General features: G+C 39.2%; 2 protein-coding genes and 1 pseudogene across 2 annotated transcripts; 2 read left to right on the top strand and 1 right to left on the bottom strand.

Annotated features, from left to right (window-relative positions):
• Nucleotides 1-5,881: 5,881 nt before the first annotated feature.
• LOC118857488 (C-C motif chemokine 3-like) lies at nt 5,882-7,216 on the bottom strand. Its single transcript, XM_036768161.1, has 3 exons — nt 7,144-7,216; nt 6,453-6,564; nt 5,882-6,011 (listed from the first exon to the last, which is right to left on the bottom strand). The coding sequence occupies exons 1-3, from the start codon at nt 7,214-7,216 to the stop codon at nt 5,882-5,884; spliced, it is 315 nt and encodes a 104-aa protein (XP_036624056.1).
• Nucleotides 7,217-8,001: 785 nt separating this feature from the next.
• On the top strand, nt 8,002-9,685 carry LOC118857487 (annotated as a pseudogene).
• A 90-nt stretch (nt 9,686-9,775) lies between these two features.
• On the top strand, nt 9,776-10,280 carry LOC118857188 (40S ribosomal protein S24-like). Its single transcript, XM_036767839.1, has one exon. It carries the CDS (start codon nt 9,810-9,812, stop codon nt 10,206-10,208), a length of 399 nt encoding a protein of 132 aa, XP_036623734.1. The 5' UTR covers nt 9,776-9,809; the 3' UTR covers nt 10,209-10,280.
• Nucleotides 10,281-12,476: the final 2,196 nt, after the last annotated feature.

Raw genomic sequence — 12,476 nt, 5'->3', positions numbered from 1 at the left:
AGTAGCAGGGTAGGAGGGAGTGGTGGGCAACACTGGAAACTTATTCTCACCAGAACTGGTTCAAAGAAGGAATAACATACACACTCACTTGGGTATAGAAATCTATATTACCCAAAAGGGAAGTAAGAGGGGAAGAGGATAAGAGAAGGGGCTGGGTGGTGATAGAAGGAAAAGTGAATTAATGAAGGTAGTGGTCAGAAGCAAAATAGACTTTTGAGAGGGGACAGGGTAAAAAGAGAGAGAGAAGGATAAATGGGGGAGGGGGTGAGATGAGAAAATAAGATGGAGGAAAATATTGTGAATGTCAAAGAAATGAGCATACCTGTAAAATGGAAGCAGATAGTAGAATGGAGTAGAAATCAGAATCCAACAGTATGTTTTTTTACAAGAAATACACTTGAAACAGAAAGACACACAGAGTAAAAACAAGTGGCTGGAGCAGAATCTTCAACTGAAGTAAAAAAGTAAAAAGGGGGTATCAATCATGATCTTAGACAAAGCAGAAGGAAAAATAGACCCAATTAAAAGATATGAGCAGGGAAACTACATTTTGTATAAAGGTACCATAGACAATGAAGTAATACCAATACTGAACATATATATAGCATCCAAATAATTAAAAGAAAAGTTAAATGAGTTACAGGAGGAAATAGATAGTACCAAAGCAGTACTTAAGGGAAAATTTTAAATCTCTAAATGCTTAAATCAATAAAGAAAGAGCAGATTAATAAATTGGGCATACAATTTAAAAACATAGAAAAAGAACAAATTTAAAATCCTTAAACACCAAAATGAAAATCAAAGGAGACATTAATAAAAATTGAAAGTAAATAAGCCCATTAAACTAATAAATAAAACCAGGAGCTGGTTTTATGGGGGGAAAACAGTAAAAGAGATAAACCATTGGTTAACTTGATTTTTAAAAGGAAAGGAAAATAAGAAATTACCAGTATCAAAAACGAAAAGGGTGAATGTACCACCACTGAAGATGAAATTAAAACAATATTATTAAGAATTATTTTGTCCAATTATATGCAGATAAATCTGACAATCTAAGTGAAATAGAAGAATATTTGCAAAACACAAATTTTCCAAATTAACAGAAGAGGAAACAGAATATTTAAATAACTCTATCTTAGAAAAATAAATTGAAAAATTCATCAATGAGCACCCTCAGGAAAAAATCCAGAGGACCAGATGGACTTACAAATGAATTCTCCCAAAATTTAAAGAATAAGTAATTCTAATATGTACTATGTAAACCATTTGGAAAAATAGGCAAAGAAGGAGTCCTACAAAATTCCTTTTATGACATAAATATAATTCTTATACCTCAACCAGGAAGAACAAAAACAGAGAAAGAAAACTATAGACCTATTTCCCTAATGAATACTAATGCAAAATTTTAAATAAACTACTAGCAAAGAGATTTTATCAATATATAACAAAGATCATACATTGTGACCATGTGGAATTTACATCAGGGATATAAGGCTGGTTCAATATCAGGAAAACGACTGGTGTAATATGCCATAACAAATAACAACAAAAATCATATAATTATGTCAATAGTTGTGGAAAAATCTTTAGAAAAAATGCACTTCTCATTTGTACTTAAAAACACCAGAAACCATAGGAATAAATGGGGCTTTTCTTAAAATGGTGAGTAGTATCTGTCTAAAGCCATCAGCAAGCATTACGTGTGATGAGGATAGGCAAGAATCTTCCCAATGAGATCAGGAGCAAAGCAAGGATGCCCACTATCACCATTATTATTTAATAATGTGCTAGAAATGCTAGCTATAGCAATGAGACAAGAAAAAGAAATTGAAGAAATTAAAATGGGCAAGGAAGAAACAAAACTATTACTCTTTGCAGATGATATGATGGTATATTTAGACAATCCTAGAGAACCAACTAAAAAACTAGTTCAAACAATTAACAATTTTAGCAAAGTTGTAGGATATATAATAAACCCATATAAATCATCACTATTTCTATATGTTACCAACAAAGGCCATCAGGAAGAGATAGAAAGAGAAATCCATTTAAAATAACTGCAGAAAATATAAAACACTTGGCATTCTACCTGCCAAGAAAAACCCAGGAGCTATATGAAAACAATTACAAAACATTTTGCACACAAATAAAGTCAGATCTAATTGCTCATGGGTAGGCCAGGCCAATATGTCAAAAATGAAAATTCAACCTAAGTTAATTTATAGTATTCACTGCCATAACAATCAAACTACCAAAAAAAATCACCTTATAAAGCTAGAAAAAAATAAGAGCAAAATTCATTTGGAAGAACAAAAAGTCAAGAATATCAAGGGAATCAATGAAAAGAATATGAAGGAAGGCAGACTAGCAGTACCAGACTTCAAACTATATTACAAAGTGGCAATCATGAAAACAATCCAGTCCTGGATAAGAAAGAGAGTGGTGGATCAGCGGAATAGATGAGATACACAATACACAGTAGTAAATGACCATAGTTATTGAGTATTTGATAAACACAAAGATCCAAGCTTTTGGGACAAGAATTCACTATTTGACAAAAATTGCTGAGAAAACTACAAAGCAGTTTGGCAGGTTATATCTATAGACCAACATCTCACATCATACACCAAGATAAGGTCAGGATGGGTACATGATTTAGGCATAAAGAATGACAGCATATGAAATTAGGGGAACATGGAAATTTTTACCTGTCAGATCTATTGATAAGAAAAAAGATTATGACTGACCTTGAGATAGAGAGGCTCATGGGAAGTAAAGTGGATAATTTTGATTACCTTAAATTTTAAAAAGGTTGCACAAACAAAACCAACTCATCCAAGATTAGAAGAAAAAAAGCAAGAAACTGGGGGAAATTTTTCTTTTCTTTTTTTTTTTTCATTTGCTATTGGAGGAAGGAGGACAAGGCAATTAGGGATAAGTGACTTGCCCAAGGTTACACAGTAGTATGTTATTGTAATGGAATACTATTGTGCTATAAAAAACGACAAACAGAGTGGTTTTAGAAAAACCTGAGAAGATTTACATGAACTGATAAAGAATGAAATAAACAGAACCAGGTGAATATTGTACATAGTAACAGCAATATTGTAACAATGATCAACTATGAGTGACTTCATTATTCTGACCAATGCAATGATCCACAACAATTCCAAAGGACTTAAGATGAAAAATACTATCTATCTCCAAAGAAAGAACTGATGGACTCTGAGTACAGGTTGAAGCCAATTTTTTTTTCCACTTTCTTTTGCTTGCTTTTAAATTTTTGCTGTTGTTCAGTCATTTCAGTCATGTTCAACTCTTCACAACCCCATCTGGGGTTTTCTTGGCAAAGATACTGGAGTGGGTTGCCATTTACTTGTCCACCTCATTTTACACATGAGGTAACTGAGGTAAACGGGGTTAAGTGACTTGCCCAGCATCACACAGCTAATAAGTGTCTGAGGCCAGGTTTCAACTCAGGGAGATGAATCTTTCTGACTGCAGGCCCAGAACTCTATGTACTATACCACCTAACTGCCTTTTTTAAATTTTGCAACATGGCTAATACTGAAATATGTTTTTTGCATGATTTTGCATGTACAATGGAGATCATATTTCTTGCCTTCTCAATGGGTGGGAAAGGAACAAGAAGTAGAGAGAGAAAAATCATAACTCAAAAAATTTAAATAGATGTTAAAAATAAATAAATTGTAAATGTGAATTTTTTAAAAGGACATATGGAGAAAAATATTCATATATATGTATATGTTTGTATTATATGTATAAATTCTAGAAGCCCTTTTCAGATTTGTCCCCTTAAGAAGGTGGGTTAGGTTAAGAACCAAAAACTTTTCTTAAAGAAATTAGATTGAGTGGAAACCAAATTTAGGGCAAACGTGCCTTTTGTTAAGATCATGGCTTTTTCCATTCCCAAAAGTGATTGGTCTGTGATCTAGCCAAGGTAAGTGCTCTCTTTTCTATCCACAAAGAAATGCCCTTTTGGTCTCATTCAGAAAACATTACAATATTGATCAAAGAGTAGAGACCATCTCAGTTCTTGAGGTCAAGAAAAGAATTGTATTGCTCTAATTGAAAATTAAGTTACTATTATTAGTGACTATTATTCTCAAATGTTTACTGCAAACTGTATTTTCAGATAATATAACCATTTCCTTGTTCAAGATTCCTATTAAATTTCATTTCAAATTGTCTTGGTCTAGAAAGATATCTGAGGGCATGGTGTGAGGAGGGTTGGGGAACAAGGCCAGTTTGGACCATTGTCTCTCTCAGCTAGAAAAATGTTTGGACTTAGAATAATGTTAAACAAATTTTTTAAAAGTTTCTGGGAATATGATTGTGCTATAAGAAACGATGAGCAGGTGGATTTCAGAAAAACCTGGAAAGACTTACATGAACTGATGCTGAGTGAAGTGAATAGAACCAGGAGAACATTGCACACAGTAGCAGCAACATTGTGTGATGATCAACTTTCATAGACTTAGCTCCTCTCAACAATAAAACAACCTAAGAATTCCAAGGTTCATGATGGAAAATGCTATCCGCATCCAAAGAACTATGGAGTCTGAATACAGATCAAAGCAAAGCATATTATTCACTCTCTCTCTCTCTCTCTCTCTCTCACACACACACACACACACACACACACACACACACACATCTTTCTCTGTTTTTTTCTTTCTTGTGGTCTTTCCATTTTGTTCTGATTCTTCTTTTACAACATGAATAATGTAGAAATATGTTTAATATGATCATTCTCTTTCCCTCCCTATACTGAATGTCCATAATGACCTTAGCGTATCTCTAACACATACACTATTTCCTGACTGTTCCATGACAATATCACAGAATCACAGAACTCAAGACCTAGAAGGGGCCCCAGAAGCCATCTAGTTCAAGATATACTTGAAAGAAACCTCCACTAGAATTTCCTCTGTGGGTAGTTACCCAACCTCTGTTTAATGCCCTCTAAGGAGAGGAACCAACTGCCATTCCAGGCCACTCGTTCCAGTTTTGAAGAGCTCTAATTATTAAGAAGGTTTTCCTATTATTAGCCTCTGTTTACCTCTTTGTCACTTCTACCCATTGGTCATGGTAGGCACAAACAGTACAAGTATGACCCCTTTTCCCCATGATAGTCCTGAAGATATTTGCATATGAGTATAATAATCTCCCTGAATCTTTTCCTCTTTTCACTAACCGTCCTTAAACTCATTCTTGCATGACAGGGACTCTAGGCCCTTCTCTTTCCTGATTGCCCTCCTTGGGACACTATCCAGCTTCCCAATGTCTTTCTCAGGACTGTGCTCACATGTGGTGTTCAGAACTGAACACGGTACTGCAGGCCAGAATGTGGTCAGATCAGGCAATCCTTATTCCTAGAAGCTATGCCTCTCATTGTAGATTAGATATTTTGTGGGCCACTCAAGGTGCTGAGCCCAATTGAGATTGTCATATACTTCAACCACCAAATTCTTTTCCTCTCAGAACAAATGCTGTCTGACTAGCCCTTCCCCATATGGTGTGGTGGTATAGGAACTCCACCTTAGCCATCTTATTTCTACTGAGAAAACCAAAAACACACAGAAAACACGTGGCTTAAAAAAATTTTATTCTGAAGTCTTAGTCCAACAGATGTTCATGGAATCCAGCAGATGGCCCCAGGATTCAAAGGAAATGAGGCTTGGCTCCTAATAGAGATCTCCATGGAGGACAGACATTCTCCAAAAGGGCAAATAGCACCAATAAATACCCAAAGCTGCCACCCAATAATTTACATAAATTAAATTTCACTGATGTAAACATCTCAGGAAGGCTGGGGTCTAGGAAGATTGCTTCTGAATGTGGAATTCCTTAGCTTGGTTCATTTCTCTTTAAGATTCGTTGTCCTAGTCTCCTGAGCCTCTCTGTTCAGTTCTGGGTCAGCCATGTACTTCTGAACCCAGTCATCCTTGGGGTTGGCACATTTCTGGCCTCCCTTTGTGTTTATGAATCTGTGGAATGAAGGGAGAGGGGATGAGAGACCAAGAAGCTTTTCAGCTGGAGATGAAGGGAAGATCTTTCTGTACCCCTCTTGTAGATTTCTGGAAGGGATTAAGAAACCATTCTCCCACCTTCTGAAACTTCCATCAGGTCCATTCAGGCCATGTGTCTCTTCCTAGAGACAACCCCAGGAGAGATATCCCAGGCAACTTCCTGGCCTCAGACTCCTGTTGCTTCCATGTATCCTTCCTCATTGGAGGGAATTGCTCCCATCTTGGTCTCTGGAGAACCAAACCTGGGCATGGAACCTCATGAGCTACATCATCCTTTTATCCAAAATTTCAGCTGAGCTTCCTGATCTACCATTTGGCCAGATGGCTAAATGTCTTCATTTTCTCTTTCTGCCATCTCACCCTGTATCCCCTAAAGAGGCTCAGTGGGTAGATACTTACATCACACCTGGCTGAGAACACAGGCCGCTGGTCTTATAATAGGTTATCACAATTTTCCTGGGGATCTGTTTACTGGCATAGGAGTAGCAACAAGTAGGAGCATTGGTCCCCACTGTAAAGAAAAGATATGCCTGAAATTAGTAAGGCCACACATTCACACTACACATTCCTTCAGTGCTGACATCATCTCAGGAACATGCTTTCCATCAGGCATGTCTCCCTACCCTGCTTCTCCCCAGCACCAGGTGTGAATCAACTTGTGCCTGGAGAAGGGTCAGACCTGCTACTCTCCTTCCCAGAGAGGATCATGGGGAAAACCTGAAATATGAGAACCAGAAGGAATGTCAGAGGTCTACCCACCCTATTCCTGTCTTTTAGAGAGGAAGCCACTTGCATGGGTATTTAGTGTCAGAGCCAGAACTAGAATCTGGTTGGACCAGGACCCAATCTAATGTCCTTTCTGGTCTCTTCTCCTGCCTTGAACTTCCATGTTAACCAGCATATACTATCAAGGACATGTTAATGCTTAATAGAAAGCCTCCCTGTTCCTACATCCTCCCTTCCAATGCTCCCCCTCCACACCCTCATCAGATTCCTATGATCATACTAGGTTTGTCCCTGGCCAGGGTTCTGTCCAACTCACAACCAGAGCCTGGGCACAGTGATAGAGGGCAGCAGAAAACTCACTTACTTGGTGCAGAGGATGTCAGAGAGCTGAAGGCCATGACCAGGAGGATGGAGAGAGCAGCGACAGAGACCTTCATGGTCCTGGGAGAAGAGAAGGCTTGGAGGAGCAGAGCACAAGCTAAGACACTCTGGAGGTCTGTGTCTCTGTCTCGTGTTTGGGCTCTCTTTTTATAGGGCTTTCTGGGAATACGTGAAAACATGGAATCAACAGAAAATGAGTGGAATTTCAAAGAAAAGAGAATGAGTCATGGTGAGAGTTTGGAAACTGAAATGCAAAGTCAGTATAAAGAGCTGAAGTTTTCTTCCTCAGTGCAGCTTCATCAGGGTGGAAGCGGTGGAGTATAAGGGGAGAGGGGGTGGGGAGAGAAGAGGGGGTGGTGGAGGTGGAGAAGGGTGTTCAGGGGCTACGTTGTGAACTTGAGATAGTAGCAGAGACAGGAAAACCAAATAAGAAGGATAATAATGTTAGCCATCAATCTGAAGTGTGTATTCTGAATGAGCACCATGCTGACATATGGCTTTATGTACCTAGATCACAAGATTGTAGATTTAGACCTAGAAGGACTCTTAGTGATCACCTACTCCTTTACTATAACCTATGTAAGCCTTATGGATCTTTGTCCCAACACTCAATCTCACTGAGAAGTTGAGTCCCCAGAACTTGGCTATATATCTTCCCCACCCCCATCCCTCTTCGGCTTACTAGAGCTACTTCTGAGGGTTCAGAGGTTATTCTTTAATTCCATAAACTGGATCTCCCATTACTTTGTTTCCCTCTAAGATTATCAGTTGAGAATCAATTGAATCATCCAGATTTAAGCAGCTTTTACAAAGGAGTGGTTCCATAAAACATTTGGTAGAGATGGGGCAGAGCCAAGGTGACGGCTGGAAAGTAGGGACTTGCCTAGTGCTCTCCCCCAGGGCCCTCCAAACAGTGATAAAAAATGTCTCTGAACAAATTCTAGAACTGCAGAACCCATGGAATAGTGGAGGGAAGCAGGGCTCCAGCCCAGGACAGCCTGGATGGTTGCTGGGTAAGGTAGAGTGGAGCAGAGCCCAGTGTGGGCTGCACTGGACCAATCAGACCAGGAGCCAGGTGGAACAGGCCCTAGCACCCTGAACCAGTGAGCTGTGGCAGTTACCAGATTTTTCAACCCACAAACACCAAAGACAACAGAGAAGGTTAGTGGGAAAAGCTGCGGGGACAGAGTCAAAGGAGTTCATGGTTTGGCCACCTCCCCAGGGGCAGCAGAGGTGGTACAGCTACAGAACTACAGCTGCAGTTGCTTCTGGCCTCAGGCCCACCTGGTGGGAGGAATTAAGTGGCAGATTAGAGAGGGAGTGCAGAGCCTGCTTCAGATCTGAGTCAGGTCTGGGTTGGCGGTTCTTAAGGGAGGAGGAGCCCTGGTGTGGCAGAGCTTGCTGTGTAGAAATAGCTGTGAAAACAACAGCACGTACCCTCAAGCTTAGAACAAAGTACTCTCCACTCTACAAGCAGTCATACCCCAACAAAAAACTCAAGGGTCAAGTACTTGGCTGGGAACATGGCCAAGGAGTGAAAACAGACTCAGATTCAGACTCACACTTTGGAATCTTTCTTTGGTGAAAAAGAAGACTAAACATACAGCCAGAAGAAGTCAACAGTCAAAGAACCTACATCAAAAGCCTGCAACAAAAACATGAACTGGTCTCAGGCCTTGGAAGATCTCAAAAAGGATTTGGAAAAGTAAGTTAGAGAAGTAGAGGAAAAGTTGGGAAGAGAAATGAGAGTGACATGAGAAAACCATGAAAAACAAGTCAATGACTTGCTAAAGGAGACCCAAAAAAATACTGAAGAAAATAACACCTTAAAAAATAGGCTAACTCAAATGGCAAAAGAGCTCCAAAAAGCCAATGATGAGAAGAATGCCTTGAAAGGCAGAATTAGACAAATGGAAAAGGAAGTCCAAAAGACCACTGGAGAAAATACCACCTTAAAAATTAGATTGGATAGCCTGCAGTAGAGCCTGAACTTTCTACACTTCTCATTTTTGCCTTTTTCCTGCCCTGCTGTTTGTCCTTACCAGTTATCCCCAAAGATATCCTTGATGATTTTGACTTCTTTAAGAATTACTTCCATCATTTCTTCTTCACAGAAGAAGAATCCTTGCACTCTACTATGGAGGATCAATTGAGATTCTTGCAGCATTTCTTCAGGCTGGAAGAAACTGGCTGGTTGGATGAGCCCACAAAGGCCATCATAAGGCAGCCTCGATGTGGGGTCCGAGATATTGCTGACTACTCATTTTTTCCTGGGAAGCCCAAAATTAAAAATAACCCCACATCCTGTCTACCAAGGAACTATCCACTTTGACGATGAAGATTGGTCAAATTCTGAAGAGGGAATCAACCTCTTCCTGGTGGCTGTTCATGAAATAGGCCATGCCCTGGGTCTACAACACTCTCAGGATCCTGACTCCATCATGTACCCCATCTATCAATATCAAGACCCAAAACTCTTCAGACTCAGTGATGATGATATAATAGGGATCCAGACTCTTTATTAAGGAAAAGAGAAAATGCCATGTCCTGAATATCCTGAAGTTCTAGACTTGATGCACATGATCCTTTTTCATAGAAAGTACAAATTTGCCTTTCCCTCTCCTGCTGCTTGAGGAGCCGGCCGCCACCATGAATGACACTGTAACCATCAGAACCAGGAAGTTCATGACAAACAGACTTCTTCAGCGTAAACAGATGGTTATAGATGTCCTTCATCCTGGAAAGGCCACAGTGCCCAAGACTGAAATTCGAGAAAAACTGGCCAAGATGTACAAGACCACTCCAGACGTCATTTTTGTCTTTGGATTCAGAACCCATTTTGGTGGTGGCAAAACAACAGGCTTTGGCATGATTTATGATTCCCTTGACTATGCAAAGAAAAATGAACCAAAGCACAGACTTGCAAGGCATGGCCTGTATGAGAAGAAAAAGACATCAAGAAAGCAGCGAAAGGAACGCAAGAACAGAATGAAGAAAGTCAGGGGTACTGCAAAGGCAAATGTTGGTGCTGGCAAAAAGAAGGATTAAAAGGCACTATGGATGACGTTTATCCGTGAAGATAATTTTTCATCAGAACATAAATAAACTATATAAAAACTTAAAAAAAAAAAAAAAAAAGAAAGTACAAATTTCCCTGACTCAGGAAGCAAATCAATAACTCCCATGTTACCTTGAGGCTTGTTGGAGCTAAGGTCCAAAGTATTGGGAGAGGAATGATCTAGTTTAGAATTTGAACTCTGAACAACAGAACACAAAAAGGGGTATTTTAAATATGGAACTGAATGTCCACTTTCTATGGCCTTTTTTTAAGTATGTAAATAAATTATACATTATTTCTAAAAAAAAATTAGATTGGTGCAAGTGGAAGCTAGTGACTTTATGAGAAAGCAAGATATTATAAAACAGAATCAAAGGAATGAAAAAGTGGAAGACAATGTGAAATATTTCATTGGAAAAACCACTGACCTGGAAAATAGATCTAGGAGAGATAATTTAAAAATTATTGGACTACTTGAAAGCCATGATCAAAAAAAGAGCCTAGATTTCATCTTTCAAGAAATTATCAAGGAGAACTGCCCTGATATTCTAGAGCCAGAGGATAAAATAGAAATTGAAAGAATCCACCGATCACCTCCTCAAATAGATCCCCGAAAGAAAACTCCTAGGAACATTGTTGCCAAATTCCAGAGCTCCTAGATCAAGGAGAAAATACTGCAAGCAGCCAGAAAGAAACAATTTGAGTATTGCAGAAACATAATCAGAATAATACAGAATCTAGCAGCTTCTACATTAAGGGGTCATAGTGCTTGGAATATGATATTCCCGAGGTCAATGGAAATGGGATTAAAACCAAGAATCACCTACCCAGCAAAACTGAGTATCATGCTCCAAGGCAAAATATTGATTTTGAATAAAATAGAGGACTTTCAAGCTTTCTCAGTGAAAATACCAGAGCTGAATAGAAAATTTGACTTTCAAACACAAGAACCAAGAGGAGCATGAAATGGTAAACAAAAAAGAGAAATTGCAAGGGACTTGCTAAAGTTGAACTATTTTGTTTACATTCCTACATGGAAAGATGATGTATATAATTCATGAGACCTCAGTATTAGGGTAGTTGAATGGAATATATATATAGACAGTGGGCACAGGGTGAGTTGAATATGAAGGGATGGTATCTGAAAAAATAAAAACAAATTAAGCGATGAGAAAGAAATATATTGAGAGAGGGAGAAAGGGAGAGATAGAATAGGGTAAATTACCTTGTGTAAAAGTGGCAAGAAAAAGCAGTTCTGTTGGGAGGGAAGAGGGGGCAGGTGAGGGGGAATGAGTGAATCTTGCTTTCATCGGATTTGACCTGAGGAGGGAATAACATACACCCTCAATTCGGTATCCTACCCCACAGGAAAGAAGGAGGAAGGAGATAAAAAGGTGGGACGATAGAAGAGAGGGCAGATAGGGGGAGGAGGTAATCAAAAGCAAACACTTTTGAAAAGGGACAGTGTCAAGGGAGAAATCTGGATGAAGGGGGACAGGATAGGAAGGAGCAAAGTATAGTTAGTCTTTCACAACATTAGTATTGCGGAAGGGTTTTGCATAATGATACACATGTGGCCTATGTTGAATTGCTTGCCTTCTTAGGGAGGGTGGGTGGGTACAGAAGAGCGAAGAGAATTTGGAACTCAAAGTTTTAAAAGCAGATGTTAAAAAAAAACAGTTTTTGCATGCAACTAGGAAATAAGACATACAGGCAATGGAGCATAAACATCTATCTTGTCCTACAAGAAAGTAAGGGAAAAGGGATGGGGGGGAGTGGAGTGACAGAATGGAGGCTGACTGGGGAATGGGGCAATCAGAATATATGCCATCTTGGAGTGGGGCGGGAGGGTAGAAATGGGGAGAAAATTTGAAATTCAAACTCTTGTGAAAATTAATGCTGAAAACTAAAAATAATAAATAAAGATTTTTAAAAAAAACCTTTGGTACAAAACATACTATCAAACGTCTGTGAAACACTCTCCCCCAAGGATAGCCAGAGTCCAGGGGAAAGTGGACTCAAGCTTAGAGTGTGTGGAGATGATTACACAGCTTGGTGATTGAGAGTTTTCCTTGTGACAAAGGTATAAATCACACTTGCTGGTTGCTGGAAAGTTCTTTTCTCCCATTCATCAAGTATTTATGGAGTTCAATTAAGCATGATGAATGTTCTTGGCTTGTGGTATAGGCAATGACACACAGATGAGACAGGGACGCTGATAAGAAATAATGGCCAGAGAGGGAGGCCAAAATCTTCCA

The sequence above is a fragment of the Trichosurus vulpecula genome, chromosome 7 (assembly GCF_011100635.1).
Source record: "Trichosurus vulpecula isolate mTriVul1 chromosome 7, mTriVul1.pri, whole genome shotgun sequence".
Lineage (NCBI taxonomy): Eukaryota > Metazoa > Chordata > Mammalia > Diprotodontia > Phalangeridae > Trichosurus > Trichosurus vulpecula.
The sequence above is the reverse complement of the archived record's forward strand: the minus strand, read 5'-3'. Positions and strand labels throughout refer to the sequence as shown.